The 21,255-nt window shown below is 36.8% G+C and overlaps 1 protein-coding gene across 4 annotated transcripts; it reads left to right on the forward strand.

Moving 5' to 3' along the window:
• Positions 1-11,415: 11,415 nt before the first annotated feature.
• On the forward strand, positions 11,416-21,025 carry LOC104098030 (DEK domain-containing chromatin-associated protein 4). 4 transcript variants are annotated; one of them, XM_009604677.3, is made up of 12 exons: positions 11,416-11,744; positions 12,151-12,900; positions 13,021-13,054; positions 13,357-13,436; positions 17,472-17,531; positions 17,726-17,836; positions 18,109-18,189; positions 18,277-18,357; positions 19,275-19,740; positions 19,859-19,971; positions 20,324-20,354; positions 20,549-21,025. In XM_009604677.3, the coding sequence occupies exons 2-12, from the start codon at positions 12,166-12,168 to the stop codon at positions 20,707-20,709; spliced, it is 1,953 nt and encodes a 650-aa protein (XP_009602972.1). In that variant the 5' UTR covers positions 11,416-11,744; positions 12,151-12,165; the 3' UTR covers positions 20,710-21,025. The 4 variants fall into 4 exon arrangements, with proteins under 4 accessions (XP_009602972.1, XP_009602973.1, XP_033512477.1 ...); XM_009604678.4 differs by having other exon boundaries at positions 11,576-11,705; XM_033656586.2 differs by having other exon boundaries at positions 11,588-11,744; positions 12,105-12,900.
• The last annotated feature ends 230 nt before the right edge of the window (positions 21,026-21,255 follow it).

A 21,255-nucleotide genomic window follows, 5' to 3' on the forward strand; every position in this document is an offset into this window, starting at 1 on the left:
AAAGTGATTTGGTGGTGAATTTCCCGTGAGGTGTAAGGGACCAAACGATCGAATCGTTGGGTTGAGTAAAAGTGGGTATATAGATTGCGCGGATGCGTTCTCTGATGTTGATAGGTAATTCAAACGGTAATATTGAGAAGTCTCATTGGTGATATGGGAGATAGATGCTAACAGTTGTAGAAAGAGATTGGAGTGGGAGTGGGGCTGAAATGAGGTTACGTAGTGGCATATTTGCTGCAAGCCAGAAGTCCGTCCAAAAATTAATACGCTTACTGTCACCTATTATCCATTTGAGACCATGTTGACAAAGGAGCCAATCAGTAGTTAGATTTTTTCAAATAATATGCGAATAGGGATTTGCCCGGGAACACAAATATTTAGACATAAGAGTGTGTGCCCAAAGGGCTGAGGGATTTTGTAGAAGTCGCCATGCTTGACTAGCAAAAAAGAGATTTATTTTTAAGTTGGATCGACTGAATTCCCAGACCACCCTGAGTTTTAGGGGTAGTGACTTTACTCCATTTTTGGAGGTGCATTTTTTTCTTTATAGGAGTGGTTCCCCATAGGAAGTTGTGTTGGTCACGTTCTAACTGTTTAACAACTGATTTAGGTAATTGAATGTATTGCATAAGATGATTGGGTAGGCTATTAAGGGTAGAGTTAAATAATGTGGTGCGACCTGCTGTCGTAGGGAACTTTGTTTTCCAGCCCGTCATTCGAGATTTAAATTTGTTGATGAGGAATTGAAAATCCCATTTGGAGATGTGTGTAGTGAAGATGGAAAACTCTAGATACTTGCCAAAGTAGTGCCTTCACGCATATTGAAGGAAGTTAGGATAAAATTCTTATCGTGCTTCATTCGAATTTTAGTAAAGAAGAATTTTGATTTCTCAAAGTTGCGACACGAGGCAGTATTAAAATCATTAAGGACATCAATAATCGTATGACAACTTTTTGTCGATATTGTAGCGGTAAGAATAATATCATATGCAAACACAAATGTGTCATGACCCAAAATCCAACTAGCCGTAATGGCACCTAACCTCGCCCGCTAGGTATGTCCAATAACAATAATCCGATTCAATTAATATTTAACTCACTCTAATTCACTCCCCAATGACTGGTAATACAAATCACGAGCTTCTAAAATTAGAAATTACAAAGCTGGTATGAAATAAATACACCATTTGTTCGAAATGTACATAAACAAATTTTTATAAATCAAGGGCTACCATGAATAGGAGGCAATTATAACTAGAACGCAGGTACGTCTTCAAATCCAGCTCTCGTCGATCACAGCAACATCAGCATCAAATATCTAACATTAGGTTGAAAGCAGTGACGAGCTTGTACCGAGGTCGGGTCCACCACTAATAACCAATAACAGTTCATAATAACATAAAGCAAGTAACAAAGAATTAACTCAGAGATAAAATGCTCTGCTTAATCATGATTTCTGAAAATAATTCTGCATTTTTGGTGTGTCAGTAAAAATCCAAATTATTTACCAAAAATATAAGTAAGTTTGAAAACAATAATTTAAGTTTGAAAACAATAATTTTTCCCAAAAATCATTTCAACAATGATAAGATGTTTTATTTTCTTTCCAGGTAACTAGTGAAAAATGCATCACTATGACCATATGCCAATATGTGTGAGAAGTCATGAATGACGTGATACCGTATAGCATGAGGAAAATGCATCCCTATGTCTGTATATCAAATGTGTATGTCAATGCGATGCAACTCAGTGATAAAATTATATATATACTCTCAGAGTATCATTTTACTCAGTCCTCCCAATCACTCAGTCCTCACAGTCGCTCAGTCCTCATAGTCACTCAGTCATCCCAATCGCTCGGCACTCGGCACTCGCACTAAGTAGGTACCTGCACTCACTAGGGGTGTGTACAGACTCCGGAGGGGCTCCTTCAACCCAAGCGCTATAATCTGCACGGACAACTCACATGCTATAGTATTAATATCTGTATCTGCACGGACAACTCACGTGCCATAATAAAGCCTATAAGGCCTGCTGCAGGCGGGCAGCCCCGATCCATATAATAATAAAGTATGTAAAGCCAATATGGTATGATGCGGTGTGCATCCCGATCCCATAATTATTTTCACAATCAGGTCCTCGGCCTCACTCAGTCATCAATCTCTCCAGTCTCTCGAGCTCACAATATCATGAAACTAGCCCAAAATAATGATATGATGAATCAATAAATAGCAACAGAGACTGAGAGATGATATGAAAAGAATGAACACGACTGAGTATGAAATTTTATTTTAAATAAATAATTCGATAGCAATATGACCTCTATGGGTCTTAATATACTGGCACATAACCTCAGCATAATTTTTAATATGATTCTCAACTCAATTTCTTTAACACATAAAACTACATAGAAAATGTCAAGATTATTTGACTACAAAATTTCACGGAACCAATTACGTCATAATTTCTATAGTGCACGCCCACACGCCCGTCACCTAGCATGTGCGTCACCTCCAAACAATTCACATAATACGTATATTCATGATTCATACCCTCAACTCCAAGATTAGAAAAGTTACTTACCTCGAACAAGATGAATCCAATGTCAAGCAAGCTAAACACTGCTCTAGAAATTCTATTTTGCGCGTATCAACTTCTAAATGGCTCGAAGCCACAATTAATTTGATTAAGTCAATATCAATTATTGTAATTAATTCCATAAGAAAATACTATTTTTTCTAATAAAAACCTGAAATCAACTCAAAAATCGCATGTGGGGACCACGTCTCGGAACCCGACAAAAGTTACAAAATATGAACGCTCATCCAACCATGAGTCCAACCATACCAATTTTATCAAATCCCGACATCAACTCGACCCTCAAATCTTTAAATTAAAGTCTATGAAATTTTCTACTATTTTTAACCCAAAGCACTAATATGTTGATAAAAACAATAATAGATTCATATAATTTAACCAAAACCGAGTTAGAATCACTTACCTCAATCCATATGGTGAAAATCGCCTCAAAAATCGCTTCAATCCGAGCTTCATAGCTCCAAATGTATTAAAATAGCCGAAACCTCAAAATATAGCATTTGTCCAGGCATTTACTCTTCGCGATCGCGAAGCACAAAAATTTCCAGCCCAAAATTTGCCCTTCGCGATCGCGGAAAACCACTCGCGATCGTGAAGAACAAACTCCCCAACTCTTCTAGACAGCCTCTAGTATAATAGTCATAACTTTTTATACGAAACTCCAAATGACAAATGGTTTGACTTTCTGAGAACTAGACATCAAGGGATACAACTTTTATTTTTGGATTATCTCCAAATTCCTTATACATTGCGAGATATAAGCTTTAAACTTCGAGTCAGTGCAGAAGAGATTTTGTTCTACGCGATGGCGAAAGAGCTTCCGCGATCGCATTTTACAAGGCCCCAAACTGCTATTTGCTCTTCGCGAACGCGACCAAATGTTCGCGATCGCAATGCACACCTCTGTAGATAGAAATCAACAATTAAAAATGGCCTAGAAATGGTCTGAAACCACCCCCGAAACTCACCCGAGCCCCTCGGGACCTCAACCAAATATACCAACAAGTCCTAAAATATCATACGAACTTAGTTAAAGCCTCAAATCATATCAAACAATGCTAAAACTATGAATCATGCCCCAATTCAAGCTTAATAAAACTAAGAAATTCTAACTTCTATATTCGATGCTGAAACCTATCGAATCAAGTCCGACTGACCTCAAATTTTGTACACAAGTCATAAATGACATAACGGACCTATTCCAATTTCCAGAATTGGATTTCGACCCCAATATCAAAAAGTCAACTCCCCGATCAAACTTCCAGGCTTAAATTTCTATTTTAGCCATTTCAAGCCTAATTTAGCTATGATCTTCCAAATAATTTTTCGGACATGTTCCGAAGTACAAAATCATCATACGGAGCTATTGGAATCATCAAAACTCTATTTCGGGGTCGTTTATATATAAGTCGATATCCAGTCACTATTTTAACCTATGCTTTAAAGCCTTGAATTTTATTCTTCCAAACTAACTCCGAAATACCTGAAAACCAAAACTGACAATTCACACAAGTCATAATATACCATATGAAGGTATTCAAGACTTCAAATAGTAGAAAGGAGCATAAATTCCCAAAACGACCGGTCGGGTCGTTACAAAATGTGAGATGGCTGGGCCATTTCGAGCGATTCAAATTGATTTCTAGAGTTGATAGTCAACGGACATGTCAATTTTTCTAGTGAGTAATTCCATGCATAAGATAAATAAACAGGGGGAGAGAGAGTCACATTGCCTTATTCCTCTTGAGGGGCTAAAAAATGGTGTATGAGTATCGTTTATTAGAATATAAATGGAGGATGTGCTAACACATGACATTATAAGCTTTATGATATTTGGCGGAAAATTGAAATAGTGAAGTGCTTGTCGAATAAAAGACCATTCTAGTCGGTCAAATGTTTTTTAAGGTCAAGTTTAAGAAGCATATAGCCCGTCTTGCCAGTTTTGCGTTTAAAGTATGAGATGATTTTTCGGACAATAATTGCATTGTCCGTTGCATAACGATTTTGTTGAAAGCTAGATTGTGTGGGGCTTATAATATTAACAAGTTTAGGCTTAATACGATGAACTATGATTTTAGTAATGATTTTATAAATAGTGGAGCATAAACCGATGGGTCGATATTGAGTGATCATGGAGGCATGTCGCACCTTAGGAATAAGCCAAAGATAAGTTTTATTTATATTTGCATGTATTTCAAAGTCAGTAAAAACATTATTGCAAAAAGCTAATACTTTTGGATCGATGTCAACCCATAAATATTGGTAGAAATAGAAGTGTAAACCATCGGGACCTGGGCTTTGAACGACTTGAAAGACTTCAACGTAATGAGGACTTCTTTGTCAGTCAAAGGTTGAAGTAGTTCAGAATATTTATCGGGGGCAAAACAAGTATGAAAGTTACTAAAAAGACTCAATGAGGGTGAGGTAAGTCAATAGTGAAAATACTGTCATAATAGTGAAAAATAGTAGTTTGAATTTTTAAGCATCGAAACACCGGTTACCAGTTTTATATTTTAGGGCAGATATGTAGTTTCGCCTACGGCGTTGGAGAGTAGAAAGGTGAAAACTTTTTGTATTAGCATCACCTTCTTCTAACCAATGGATACGGGATTTAAATTTCTAGAATTCTTCTTCTTGGCGTAGAATAGCATTATAATCTTGTAAGAGATTAGTTTCGAGGTTCTGTAAAAATCTACTGGTAGGGTAGTTAAGACCGGATTGAATGCCATCCAAACGGGCTAACATGTATTTTTTTCTATGAAATAATTTACCAAAGGTAGTTTTATTCCATTCACTAACATATTTTGTAAAAGAGTCAATAGTTTCTAATAAATTAGATGGACGATGCCAGTTGTGGGAAAAAATATGGATAAACTCAGGGTGAGAAGTTCAGATAGTTTTAAATCGAAAGGGTTTATTGGTTGGGGTGTGCTGGGAGTGGAAGGATAGAAGTAAAGGATTATGATGAGGATGTGTTCTAGGCAAGTGGCGAACAGATGCTTCAGGAAATAAATTTAGCCAATCATATGTAGCAAGTATCCCGTCAAGCCTTTCTAATACATTGCAACAATATTGACGCTTATTTGTCCAAGCGTATTTACAACCTATAAAACCAAGATCAACTAAATGGCAATAGTTTAAACAGTCAGCAAACAAATTTGAAGGAGGGTTATTTATTGGTCGGACGCTAAATTTTCTGTAGAGCATGAGATTTTATTAAAATCTCCCCCAACGAGCCAAGGGCCTTTATACGTATTGGCTAAATACATAAGATTTTGCCACAATAATTATCGTGTATGGTGGTGTGGACTGGCATAAATAGCATAAAAAACCACTTTTAAGGGTTGGAAAATACCTGGATCATGACATGTACCTCTTGTTCAGTCATAGCAATGTTTTCAACGGCTAGTAAATTATCGTGCCAGAGTATAACAGTACCACCCTCTTGACCAGTAGCCGGTATTTCATAAAAGTAAATGAAATGAAAATCAATAACACAGTATGATCATGCATATGAGTTCCAAATAATACAACTAAAGCCGAACCATGATAGTCTAGTAGTAAATGAAAATTATGACGAAACTCATTATTATGGGCTCCACGACAATTCCAAAGCATAAAGTTCATCTCTGGTTGAGTTGGGATGGTTTTCTCTGAAGTTTCAGGGAGAGCATGGCTTGTCGCACATGGAATTAGTGCCAGTTGCATGTTATGCGGGTAAGTGTTCTCATGCAGGAGAGTGGGGATGAGAACTATCGAGTATTTTCCTATTGCTGGATTTAGAGTGGGGTGTATGGTGAGGGAACATTTGGTCATGTTTGTTGGACATTTGAGTCGATTATTTTTTGCGTATGGCTCCTTTAGAACAAAGCTTTGGAGTGTGTCTAGTATTGCTTGGGTGGTTCTCGTTTTTCTCGATTCTAACAAAGTTGTTGCTAGGTCTTGTTATTATGTCGCGACGTTTAGTTCTAGAGGTAATGATGCAGAAGGATTCAAGGGACTGGGTGGGTATAACAGTGGGGTCATTGGGCTGGGTGTTGGTATCAAGAAGTCTACTAGAATGGTGAGGTTTTGATAAAAGGTCCAGGGTGTGAAGGTTTGCCGAAGATTGGGGGTGGTAGTAAGGGATTTTCCAATATTGGAAGAAGTGTGTGAGGTGGGGGGGAGTTCATTGCCCAATGGGAGCGTCCAAATGCATCCATCCCCAGTCGCATTCCCTCCAAAACTATATGTGCTAGGTAATATGGATTTTGGAGTACTATTATTATCTCATGTTCGTTGATTGCGAGACAGAAGAGGATAGCTTTGTCTTGGAGACCTTGTTCTAGCCATGATCGTGGAGGAAGGTCTGAGGTCGTTTGGGTTACATACAATGGCGGGTAAGTGGGGTGAGATTGTCAATGGGAGATAGTATTGGATAGGAGATGGCTTGTGATATTCTCAGAAGTATCAAGGGAGTAGAGGTTGAATTGTGTTTATGTAAATGTAGTGATGGTGGACGTTGTATGGGAATTGGTTTTATGAAGGGAATGAGTAGTGAGAATATTATTATTATTTGATGAAGGAAGATTCGATGAGTGGCTGTGTGTATCAGCAGTGTAGGTAGGGTCTGTAGGGGGTGGGCTGGGTGAGTCATCAGAGTTATTGACGTGTTGGTGACTAGAAGAATGAGGGGAAGGTGATAAATGGTGCATGGAATTTACTAGAGGTGAGTCAATAAAAAAAGGTTTCACTGGTGTTATGAAATCATTTGGAATTGCAGAGAGAGGCGTGGCTAAGAGATGTTGGTTGTGTATACGGTCTGCATGTGGGAATGTTTTTATATGTTGTGGGATTCGATATGGGCTCTCAGTAATCAAAGATGGGGGTGGCTTGCTAGCTGTGGGAGAGGCCGAGTTTGTGGATGGGGTGGCTGGTAGTTGAAGTTGGGCCGACACAACTAGGTTTTGGGCTTGATGTATAGGGTTGCGGATTGTAGAATCCATAGATTTATTATTAATTAAAGAAGGAATTGTAGTAGGCGGAGGATTAAGAGATAGCTAATGGTGTTGATTTATTTCTTTTGAGTCCTCGTTAATTTGAAGAAAAGAGAGAGTGTCGGAATTAAAAAATCGGGGGTTTAGACGAGACAATGATTGGATGAGGAGGGTTAGAGAACGTACCTGGGCTGCGTATGGGTGTCTCCACTGCATTGAAAGAGGTTGTGTGCTCGCCGGTGGTGCATTGTTCAATCGATTTTTGTTGGGTTTGTATATCAAAAGTTGTTGTTGTGCTGAAATGTTTGGTGCGAGTTTTTACTTTTTTGAGGGAATTTCACTGTATGCCAAGGAGAATTAGTGATGGGTGGTTGGTGGATTTGGGCGGAGAAATGGTTGTGTTTGAAGTGGATGGTATAGAATGAATAGTGGGAGTATTACCTGGAACATGATAGGGACAGACTCTTGCATTGTGGCCGAAATGCCCACATCGAATACAAAGAAGATTTAAGCCCTCGTAGAGAATTGTTTGCTTATGATTACCAATATAGATATGGGGTTTTAAAGGTTTTTCGAGTGGAGCTTCGATACAAATGTGGGTATATCGTCCTCTATAAACCATGGTCCGTTGTGTAGAGTATGTAACATATTATTTTTCTCGGTGAATTTAAAAAAGTAAAAAAGCAGAACCTAGATCAATGAGATGTAGTGGTTTAGTTGGTTGCCAAAGGGATTGTAGTTTAGTTTTTATAAGTTGATGCCCAGTGGCCTTGCCAAAAAATTTGATGATAATAGAAAATTTCCAAAGGGAATAAAGTCGAGCCTTTTCATTTGCAGAGAGTGGAATAAAATCTTCTGAGTCATGTGAATTGTCCGATTCATTGTCCAAATCAATATCAAGTAGAGTAGATTGAGTGTGTGGGGGTGGGGGAAGTAAATCATTTGGTGAAGTGGTGATGAGTGTTTGGAGAAAGGAGGAGTTTTGTGGAATGTGGGGTGGTAAGTCTAATTGCATAGCTAGAGAATCTGGTAGGTCCTGAGGAATGTGTTGAAATTGGGGGAAAAGGTGACGGATTCATGGTGTTGGGGTAATCAGTGAAAGAAGAAGATTAGGAAAGAAGGAAGGAGTTGGGATGTGGTAGGGATTCGGCTACCTTATTTGCCACTTGAATATGTTTCAGTTAAAAGCCCAATGTCCTGAGTTGTAGTTGACCGCGTCCAAATGCACACCTCAAAAGAAGTATGAAATGGTAGGTTGCAATTATAGAAGCCCAACTAAGAGTCAGGGTCGAATCCACAGGGAGCTAAGATGGGAGTTAAGGATATATATTTCAATGCGCGTGATTGAACTATCTAGATTGCACTTTCACAAAAAGATTGGGTTTCTATTTCTAATTTTACTCTATTGATTGCAAAATAAAGAATAAGACTAGAGATAACTGTTTTGGGGTTTTTTTTCAAATTGTTAAAAAGCCTAGGGCTATGACCATTACTTAGGTGTTTGCCTAATGAGATAAAGACTTTAATACTTGTTCTGTTGACTGTGGTGTATTATAGCTATTAACTCTAAATTATCCACTCAATACCTCCCGGTCAGATAGTGGTTTTATCCAATCTGGCTTTCTCAAGACCAAATGAGTATCACACAAAATAATTGATAAAAGCTCAAGTCGGGTAATGACTATCTATAGGTTGAACCCTTTAATTGGGTAAAACAATCTCTCAATTGACCCAATTCCTTGTTAGCCAAGTAATCTTAGACTAGGTCTTTCTTTCTTAAGAAGAGACCAAGTCAAATAGGCATGAACTAATGTTTGCAACCATTAATTTCTCAAATTAAAGCATGAACTAAGCTAAATAATAAACGCTCAATCATAAACAAGCACTAATTTAAATACCCATAAGGTTTACACACTAGGGTTGGGTTACAACCCTAGTAAAAATGTAGCTACTCATACTTTGGTTTGAAGAAAATGAAGAAGAAAGACTAATTAAACTCATAATAAAAGTTTAAAATGATTAAATCTATTGTAAAATACACCAAAGCAAAGTAAACTTCCAAAAAATGACAAAGAAAAACGGCTATAGTAATTGCTAATGTTCAAACCTGACCTAATTTTGTGAAACTCGTCTATTTATACAAGCCTAAAAACTCGGACAAAAATATCCCTCGGGAGGTTCTGCGGCCGCACAATTCCATGTGCGGTCCGCAGATTTCTTCATCTGACAGGAGCAGGAGTTCTGCGGCCGCGAAACAACTTTTTTGCGGTCCGCAGATTCAGAACTGCGTCCGCAAGACATTCTTCTGCGGTCCGCAATGTTAGGGTTGTGGCCGCAAGGCAATCTTCTGCGTCCGCACAAATATTGTGCGGTCCGCAATTCACTGAGGTCATGGACTAGGAAATTTTCATACTCTCTGATCTTGAATCCTAGCCCAGCTTTTGCGGCCTCACAATTCATGTGCGATCCGCAATTTGCACAATTATCTACAGATTTTTTCCTCTTTGGTTGCGGCCGCAGATGGAATTCTGCGGTCCGCAATTTCTTCTGCGGACCGCACATTTTATGCTTCTGTGTCCCTTTATTGCCTTTTGCTTAGACGACTCCTTTTTTAGTCAGATTTCATCTTGGGAGTCCAACTTTCAGCATTCCTGAATTTTGTATAATTTCATTAGTTCCGAGAGCACAATTCAATACTTTTGGACTAAAACAAAAGTTAAAAGGTGCTAATAAATAGTCAAAATCCCCACTTATTAGTAGTACGCGTTTGGACATAAAAAAGTATCATATTTGGAAAAAAATAGTTTTTGCAATTAAATTAAAAAGAATATTTAAAAACTAAAATTGTATTTGAACATGCATTTCACTTAAAAAAATATTATAAATTTATGAGATTGAAACATTATTTATTTGAAAATCAAATTTGAAACTCATATTCAAAAATTGAGTTAATTGTATAACCAAATATTGCTTTGAAAAGTATTTTTTTGAAAAAAAAGGAAAAAATATTTACAAACAACTTAAAAACTCTTAGTGAAGTTCATGTTAACACACAACTTAAAACTTCCAACAATTCGTTTCTAACTTCGAGTTCATATACTTTGTAGGCACTTGGACATAAAAAAATATAATTTTTGAAAAATTTAGTTTTTGGAGTTAGGCTGAAAAAAGATATTTAGAATTTGAAATTTTGTTTGGATATGAATTTCACTTGAAAAAATATTACAGTTTTTATGAGTAAAATAGATTTTTTTTTTTACTTGAAAAAGTGAATTTACCACTCTTTTTCAAAGTTAAAACTCATCTTTAAAAAAAAAAATGAAAATTCAATACGAATATATGACCAAACAATATTTTAAAGATGAGTTTCAGAAGAAAAAAATCTTTCTATGGACAAACGGGTCCTTAGTATTTCTAATTTAAATATATTACAAATATTGTCCAAATGCCTACATAACTCCAATTTGCATAACTAACTCACAACCGAACCGACCGATGCTCACCCCTAGCTGAGACTATAACAAAGATAACTAACTTTTTATATAGGATAGATAATCTTATGATTTCGGTATAAATTTAATTTTAATTAATACCTACAATCAAATATTGTATCAATTTAATCTCAAATTTTATATTGAATAGCCTCCTTAAGCCCTATAACCAAACAGCCCCTTGTGTGTTCTGAAATTTGTTCAAAAATCAAGAGTCTTTTTGGAGGGAAAGTGTCGCGGGAAAAAGACCAAAAATGAAAAGAAAAAAAAAGAAAAAATGAAAGAGGAAAAGATGGAAGGTAGTTTGGTAGTCAACGATAATTAAAGCAATGTAGCGTAAAAAGACATTTGCAGGTCCAAAACGAATATGCAATCTCCACCGTTCCCCACAAGATGCCATCTACAAACCGATCATACACCGTTCAATTAAAAGTCCAGTGATAGAACAGTGGCTCTGTCACACTTATCCGACATGGCATTTAACCGGTTTTAAATCCGGAATTGGAGTCCGCAACGCATTTTAGTACACAAAACACAAAAAGTGCTCCCTACTGTGTGTGTGTTTGTGTGTGAAAGCGTTGAAACGAAGAGAGAGAGAAAAAGAAGAGAAACTCAGTTAATGAGAGTGTAACTCGGTGAGGTGAGCACTAAAATCCCTAATTAGAGTTCGCAAATCTCTGTAAGTACTCTTTAATTGTACATCAATTTTATGCATATTTCACAAAAAATCGTGCTTTTGTTCTATATTTGTACCTCGATATGTTTTATTTGTGTTAAGAGATTTAGTTTTTGCAGCTTAGGGTTTCGTAGATTTCATTAAAAAAGTTGGATCTTTATTCTTTTTTCTTTTTCTTTTTCGCTTCAGTGTGCTAAAATACTTCGAAGATATAATTTGCACTTAATTCTAGACAATGTTGCTTTGTGTTTTCTAGCTTAATATTAAGCTGCACTAGTTATGCCAATTGCTGTAAATTACGACAAAAATACTGCCAATTGCTTATATGTTTTGCCTGTTACAATTTTGCATATTCATATGCAGTTTAGTTCCTGCTACTTGCTAAAAGTTTTCATCTTTCGAATATTAGAGTTGAATTTTAGTTATGGGAGAAGGAGAGACAGTTACTGAGGTAGCGGAGGCGCCTGCTAATGGGAATGTGGCAGTGGAAGATAAGAGTGAAGCTATTACCAAGGACTCGAACGTGGAAAAGGATGGAAGTAAGGAAGTGCAAGCAGAGAGCAAAGAGACTGATAAAGACGATGCTGAAAAGATGGATATAGACAGAAAAGAGGCAAAAGAAACCAATGTAGAAGAAGAGGTGAAAGAAAGCAAAGAAGAAAAAGAGGCAGAAGAAAGAAAAGAAGAGGTGAACAAAAGCAACAAAGCTGAAGAAGATGAGAAAGCTGACCAGGAAATTGAAGTGGAGGAAGAGGTGAACGAAAGCAATAAAGTTGAAGAAGAAGAGAAAGCTGACCAGGAAATTAAAGGGGAGGAAGAGAAGCAGGAACCCAAGAGCGACACGATGGAAGAAGATACGGCTGAAGAGCCAGATAATAAGGATGATGAGGAGGTTGAAAAGGAGGCAGGTGGAGAGAAAAAGGATAAAGAAAGCAATGAAGAGCGTAAGGATGAAGAAGGGTCTAAGAAGAGTGTTAAGTCGAAGGGGGAGAAAGACAAGAAAAGGAAACGAGAGGTTGTAAAGAAGAAGGAGAAGGAAATAGAGCCAAAAACTCCTGCACCCTCAACAATTGACCGTCCTGTACGTGAACGCAAATCTGTTGAAAGGCTTGTTGCATCTATTGACAGAGAATCCATCAAGGAATTCCGCATTGAAAAGGTATGTTATACTGTTAATGATATTTATTGTGTCTTCCTTTTTTGCTTATCCAGATTTTAGGCTCACACTGCAAGTTTATTGTTGGTTGTGATATGAATTCATGTTTTCTGTGCTCTGCAGGGTCGTGGAACTGCACTGAAAGATATTCCTAATGGTATTTTACTTGCCAATTCCCTGGGTTTTAATTGGCTCTGAACGAGTTACTTGATGTTATTTCAGGCTTGCTTTCTTTTCTTTGTGCTCAGATTATCCTAATCTATTTCTTGGGATTTTCATGTGAGGAAAACCATATATGTAATAAACTTTGATAATGGTCAATGATATTATCTTTTCTAGTGTGATATCTCTATTGTAAAGTCTCAGTTTGGTCCCTGACCTCACTGGATTTCATATAGCTGCAAATTAACATAGTCTGCGACTCAACATCTTTATTTTATTTTTTTATTTTAACTTCAGTTGCATACAAATTATCCAAAAGGAAGACTGAAGAAACATTCAAATTGCTGCACACAATTCTCTTTAGAAGGCGCGGAAAGGTGACGTCCTGACTTAGTTCTTTTCTTTGTAAGATTTGTCTCTGAATTGTATTGTTTCTCTTACCCTTGGTTTTCCTAGTGAAGAACTAGTCATTTCCCTTAAATTCTCTGCTTGACAATGAATATGTATCTTTACCAGTTCTATTTAACTTTTATCTTATGAGTACATTAAAGAAAGCCTTATAAGTTTTTCAGCGTATATTTTGATTACTCTATTGTTAAAATATGTTAAACATGGCTATTTTACCAATTGCATCTTTCAAAATTCCCATTTTTTCTCCTAAATCTATGCAATTATTAAACTTGTTCCTAACACTAAACCTTGACACTAATATCTATTATTGTAGCTTTGCTATTTGTAAAAGAAACTAAATGTTACGAGTGACTAAAAGTAGAGGCTTCTTGGCTTTACGCACCTCTCTCCTGTTGGCGGATATGCTCCATTCTACTAGCTATCTCCACAACCTACTAAAAGTAGTCCCCGTCTCGATCTCTTGTGCCATCCCAAATCTAATACCATAATTAAGGCCTCGAAGAACCTTCTTTGTCTCGGTAGGAATCAAGGATATGCTCAGTCAAGCAGACATTATGAGGCATGCTTTCACTCTAGCAAGTCCAATACATATGTAGAATGCATCTAATCACATATATACGTGATATGCACAAATTTACCATATAAGAATACATAATTAGTCGCAAAGGACCACTAAAATAGAATAAAGCTTCCACCTTTATGCTCACCTCAACCAATATCATGCACCCCCAAAAAAGAAACATGGTTGGACAACTTATGAGGGTCCATATTCACACGCAACAATAACGTAAGTCCTTTACACCCTACAGGAACATGAAGTCACATGTCATAACTGATACCTCAATAGGAACGTGAATCCACACATCCTAATAGCTTGACGGCTCTCATAAGGAGTCTCAAATAGATAATGAGAACAATATACACTAAATAGGTGCTAAAAAAATACTGTAGGACTAAACAATTCAATCATGTTAAAAAAGTACACGAAGTCTATAATGTTAAACTAGCATATGAATGATGCCTATAACATTATACTTGCATGAATAAAATGCTCAAGTAGTCATACAACAAGTAAAGCACACGAATCTTATCATTTACCCAATCATGGAAATACGCTTGTTACCTTGAATATACATTATCCCCAAGCGCTTAGCACATAACAAATAAGACAATTTGGGAAAACTTTCCTCATTAAGGTCAAAGTCTTAACTTATCTCGATCCAAGCAAGTCTCTACTCCTGAAGAACACCTTTGCCTCAGTCCAAATCCACCGAACGACCTCAATCTAGTCAGAAGAGTGTTCAAGGATGCCAACCAAAGCTATTGGGCTCATTAAATCAATCAAAATCTAAGGTTAGGTCGAACGTCAAACTTACAATCAAACCCAAGCCTACACGGTCAAACCTTGAAAATCAAAGTCAATCCCGTTGACCCATAACCTAATGAGTCCAAATCTAATCTTAGATTTTCATTCTAAGTTCATTTAGGCATTCAATTCATTATTCAAAATCTACATTTTCATTCTAATGAGTCCAAATCTACATTTTCTTCAAAATTTCACTTGATTTCACCTTAAGATCATGTTTTTAAGACAAAATTATGATATATTTATGATATAATCATAGATTCAACTTAGTATCACTTACCTCAATGTTGAAGATGTAGATCTAGCTCAAGACTCCTCAAATTCGAGCTTCTAAGATCCAAAAATGGTGAATGGACCAACATATGAAGCAAAGCTATTTATACAAAAAAAACAAAAACTACACAGACACGGGCAGATTCCTTGTATTTCCTAACGCTCTTGGCACCAGGTGTGGTGTGCTTGCTCGCTATCTGGTGCATGTTTTTTTCCTAATTGAGCTCCTCGAGATCCAACCACCCATACATGCAAGTCCCAAAACATCATACAAACCTACGAGAAGTTTCAAAAGAAGAAATAGGGTACTAAAACTCAAAACAACGTATTGGATCGTTACATGAATATTTCTTGCAAGTAGATAGTCTGAAAAAATATCTATCAACCGACGTCTGTGACTGTGAATCTTTATTGGCCTTATGAAACCTAAGTTGCTCGGACTTGTGCGGGTGTCCGATACGGGTGTGAACCTAGAAGTTGCATTCTTCATGATCTAAATATTAAGATTAGGGGGTACAAATACAGGTATGAGTACATGTGAGGCTAAAAATAATTCAAATATCGAAAATAGAGTTATAAAAATATACCTAAATTATGGGCCATATCAGTACTGTAAGAAATAACTTTTGCACAACTATCTTTCATCTACAATTAAATATTCATTTTTATAATTTTGGATAAATCTATGGAAATAAAATTCTTGAAGACTTGGCAAACATGTCAAGCTTTCACTTAATCCATTTTATTACTCGTGCACTTTCCAAAATTCCCATCATCGATTGGTCATCTTCCCCAAGCCCTTTTCTGAAGCTCTCTGCTTCTCTCACTCAAAAAAATGAAAAAGAAGCAAGAACTGTAGGATCATTCAAGGCCTTCCCCAATAGCGGCATATCCATGTCAAATCTACCCTAATTTTTGTTTTGATTTTAAAAATCAAAGTGCATCTTGTCTAGAATTTCCTTGTAGCTTTTGGTTGGTCAAAGTACCCAAATCGATTGACCAGATGCAATATGGATTCTACACCTACACTAGTGTCGATGTCGTGTCGACACGGGCGGGTACTGAAAGTGAAAAGTGTGAGCAACTAAGATATGAACTTGTCTGTGACATTTTACTTACCGGATAAGATAAACTTAAAAGAAGCTTTAAATTTTTTGGAACTTCGGTATGTCGTGTTGACGTTGAGTGCAGTGCAAAACTTGAGTTTCTCTTGTTTATGATGATGCTATATCCCACCCAAGGGCGTGACCTAGTGGTCAATAAAGTGGGAGACAACCATGAGGTCTCAGTTCAAATTTCAGTGGAAGCAAAAAAACACTAGGCGATTTCTTCCCTTTGTCTAAGCCTTGGTGGGTAGAATAATTTGATATGTGTTGGTGTGAGATAGTAGGTATCCGGTGTAATTAATCAAGGTGTGAGCAAGCTCACTCGGACACCACCGTCGTATAAAAATGATGAGGCTATATCCTTCAAAAAGTAGAAAGTATAATTCCTGTAGGGGAACTTTGAAGTCTGCTCTTTCTGATTCACTTATATCATGTGATAGTCTAAATGGATTGGTTTTACTTGATGTTAATTGTTCCCCAAAAAAGTCATCTTTCTTCTTCTCTTCCTATATTTTACCCTTGAAAGGAAGATAGAATATGTATATATAATCATTGAGAAGAAGTTACAATTATTTCACCATTTATCTTGAAGATTTCACTTGCATCATTTTATGTAAGAACAAATCTTGTTGTATTTTAAAGCATTTTGGATTTCGTCTGAGCAACATTGTTAGTCTACTTTTCTTCTTTCGCAACTCAGAAGCAATGTGAGAAGTGAAGTGGTGCAAAGAATTTTGAGATCATTTGCAGCTAGTCTATGAACAAGTTTGTATTTCTTAGAAAAGAAATGGTTTGTTCATTTTTTTCTAGTTTCTAAGGAGTCACATCATGCCACATAAGTGCCATATGATTTCTTCTATTTAGATAACAATATAAGGTACTTTTATTTTCTTTGCCAGCATGCAGTTAAAGCTTTATTCTCAAGAAGAGATATATTCCTTATTTGAAAAAAGATCCGTGAGTAATTATTACCAGAGTATGCTTGTCTACATTGGATTCTAAAGTTTGGGGGATTGCTCTACCATTTTCTTATACTCGGAATTTCCCCTTCTTTTTGTCTGGTAATGATGATGATTTGAAGCACATAGCGTGATTCTTCTACTGATAACTTAATTAGGACTATCTGCATGTTACTAGTTCCCCACTTATGGAACTAGTCAGCCAGCTCACATCCGCTAGAGTGCTATTCAATTATGATCTCGTCTTACTAGTTTCAACATTTTATTCGTTTTGCTTATAGTTCTTGTCCTTTGCAGGCAGCTCAGATCAAGAGCAATATTTCACGGTTTTCTGGCTTTGTGTGGCATGAAAATGAGGTATTGACATCCATGTTTGGTGCCTATACTAGTAAATGACTATCCCATTGCCTTTCCATCCCTGGGATGGTGGTCTGGTAAACTTGAGCATAAACCTCTTTTTGCTTGCTCATACTGATTGTTTATGTATCTCAGTCATTATCTTATCATTATGCTTTTAGAAATGCTAAACGTTAGATCATTGTATATTGCAGGAAAAGCAAAAGATGAAAGTAAAGGAAAAGCTTGACAAGTACGTAAAAGAGAAGCTGTTGGAATTCTGTGATGTACTAGATATACCTGTTTCCAAAGCTACATCAAGAAAGGTGAGTTCATTTTGTAGCTGCATGTTAGACCTTTTTATTTCACTTAAATAGTTCTTTAATTCATCACATGCAATTTGCCTTACCCCAGTGAATTACATATCAAAAAGGGGAAAAATTATTTTACTGAGTGAAGGCCAAATAGGTAGTTGATAATTTGCTTTTGAAAATTGCCTATGAAAATTGACTCGCCTATTTCATTGTATGAAGATTGCATCTTGTATTTAGTCTTTCTCGCAAGTGTTTTAACTAATTAGGAGTTTTATATGCATCAGGAAGACATGGTGACAAAGTTGTTGGACTTTTTGGAAGCTCCTCATGCTATGACTTCTGAGTTGCTTGCTGAGAAGGAACAGGTTGGTGACTTCTGATTGTTGTAAAAGCATATGTGACTTGTTCTGTTTGTTTATAGTGTGCTGACACTTCTCTGGTCAAATGAACAGTCAAGTAAAGGAAAAAAGCGTAAAAGAGAGAGCAAAAAAAGTCCCTCCTCGGCATCTGTTAGCTCGAAAGGTTCAACTAAGGTATTTCTCTTATTAACATTTAACTGAGATTTAGCAGTGCAAGACCAACTAAGAGAGAATTTTTTGCTTGCAACTGGCAACTTTTATCTGTGGACTTTATTATATTTCATGACAAAATTTGATTAAAAAATTAATTACTGTAAATTTATTGCACAAACTTTTTGGTTTTAGTTTTACATGTTCTCACCTTTTATTCTCAACTTGAGTTTCTGCATCCACATCCTATGATCTAAGGGTTAATATGCCATATGACTTAACAGTGTAGTAGTTGCCAAATTGTTTGCAAAGTTTTCCTGGTGTTTTAAAGTGACTTTTTCTGGGAATTGTCCAGAGTTATAATCTGATTTGACTCAGTTAAAGCCATCGCTTTGTTGCTTAAAACGATGCAAAGCGATGAGTTACCGCTTCTCAAGTGAAGCCATGCGCTTCAGAGAAGTGTTTGCTTCGAATTATGACGCTCTAAATGATCCCAAACCTAAACAGTCTGTTATTTGAATCTCAACTTTGAGGAGTAGGATTGTTGAATGCTGAAATGAGTTTTTTTCTTCTTTTCTAATGCAATTTGATAATTGTAGTACTATATTCGTAAATGTGGTATTTTTAACTTCATAAATTGTGTGCTTCACTTCTGGCTTTTCGCCTCAAGTCCCATGGACCCATTCACCTTTTTTTTTTTTTTTTTTTTTTGCGTTTTTCGCTTTCAGAAAGACTGATTTGTATAGAGGATCTTTTTTCCTAAGTGAAAAAGAAGAGAGAAAGTTATCAAACAATTAGCTAAAATTTTGCTGTCTGGATTAATGCTACATATACTTTAACGTCAATCATCTACAGAGAGCTGTGCATTTACATCAGTATTTTATTTGAGTGAGTTTTGTGGGATTTTTCTTTCACGGTCTTTGTTGCTGGTGTATTTACAGAGTGGAAAGAAAACTGAAACTGCATCTCAAATGGCTGAGAAGAAGACTGTGCATGAGTCAGAAGATGAATCTGAGCAAGAAGATGACCATGAGGAGGAATCTGAAGAGGAAAAGGCTAATGGTGTTCCTGAGAAATCTGACGCTGAGATGTCAGAGCAAGCTGAAAGTGAGAAGGAGAGTGAATCTGAAAATGAGTCTGAGGAGGACAGGAAAAAGCATAAGCAAAGTTCAAACAAATCTTCAACAAAGAAAGAACCTGCCGGGAAAGCTAAGACCAAGAAACCTGCAGTCGCTAAACTGCCTAGTCCTGCTCCCAAAAAGACCCCTTCAAAATCACCAAAGAGCTCAAAGCACAATGCTAGTACTGATGCAAGTCCAAAAGTGGTGTCTGCAAAGAAGAAAAAAGCTGAAGTAGTTAAAGAAAAATCTTCAATACCAAAGAAGTCTACTTCCAAGGAAAATACTGGTGAGAATCTTTTATGGGTTGTTATGAGGTGTTCAAGGATGGTTGGTTTTGTCATGATGATTATCGAAGGTATTTTTTAACGTGCTTTTCTGCTTTGCGAGCTTTTCTATTTGTGCAGGGAAAAAGATTGTAAAGGGAAAAGACAAGAGCAAAGAAGATAAATTGAGACCAAGTGATGATGAACTCAGAAATGCAATTTGTGAAATTCTTAAAGAAGTTGACTTCAACACGGTGAGCATTTGAACCGTAATTAGGTTGCGTGTTCCTGCTGTGACAATAAATGTTGTAGTACTTTCTGCGGTTCATGGTCATTATATATTCTTCTCTGTAGCCCTTTTGCTATGATGCAGAAGTTTTTCAAGGTTACTCTTGGTCTATAATGGAACACAAGGCAAAGATCATTCTTTTTCCCGGAAAATATTTGCTTAATTAGAAGCTTGCATAATGTTCTTCATCCGCCCATTCCTCAGTGAAGCTCTTAGGCCGTTGCATATTTTGAGTCATAATATTTCCAGAGTGGTACTTTACATTCCAAATTTTGCATTTCCTGAATTGCTAACAGCGCGTTTGTTTGTGCTTGCAGGCCACCTTCACTGACATTCTGAAGCAACTTGGTAAGTGTGTATTTCTCTTTTGGCAGTTTTTTCGGTGAACAAAGATAAAAAAACGATGCTAGGTCTTGTTGATTATTGTCTGGTAGTTAAGTTATAAAAAAAGATGCTAGGTCATAGTAGCAAGATATTTGGATGCCAAAAGAGCACTCACCTTGTTTCTAACCAATGCATGGCAATATTTTTTTCTTCTGCAGCCAAGAGGTTTGATACAGATCTCACACCCAGAAAATCAGCTATAAAGATTATGATCCAGGACGAGCTGACTAAACTAGCTGATGAGGAAGATGATGAGGAAGAGGAAGGCGATGCTGAGAAGGATGTAAAAAAGCCTTCTGGCAAAGGTGTGAAGGCCTGAAAACATGGGTAGAATGTAATCACAGGAAAGTTACCCTACACTGTCGGTATCAATATCCAACCTTTCTCTTCCTCGTGAATTTGTGCCTTGTGAGTTCAACCAGCTGTAATCTATTCTTAATTTCTCGTTTTTCGATTAACTCTTTAAGTAGGATATTGTAGAGCCATAAGCGCCTAAGCCCAGTGCCAGATTACTGCTTGTATAAACACATTTGTAGTTTTAATTTTAATTTTTCTGTTAACTTAATCGACTGCCCTGATCATGTACTATAAATCTACAAGTATAAATTGTTAGAATCAACATGCATTTGGGGCTACCCGGGGCTGTTTTCATTTCCATTTTTTATGTTAAGGAATTTTCCCTTTTTCTTTTTGGTTGCTTAATGACTTGTTTCTCTGCCTGTTAAATTGTGCTCCAGTCAAGGAAGCCTGGAATCTTTTAGAAACTTGCTATATCTTGCCTCAGGCTAACTAGTGTTTGAACAATCTGTATTAATAGATCAGCTATTGGCTAGTGGCCAATTGCATGGTGATGTTTTTCTATGCC

This window comes from Nicotiana tomentosiformis, chromosome 7 (assembly GCF_000390325.3).
Source record: "Nicotiana tomentosiformis chromosome 7, ASM39032v3, whole genome shotgun sequence".
Taxonomy (NCBI): Eukaryota; Viridiplantae; Streptophyta; class Magnoliopsida; order Solanales; family Solanaceae; genus Nicotiana; species Nicotiana tomentosiformis.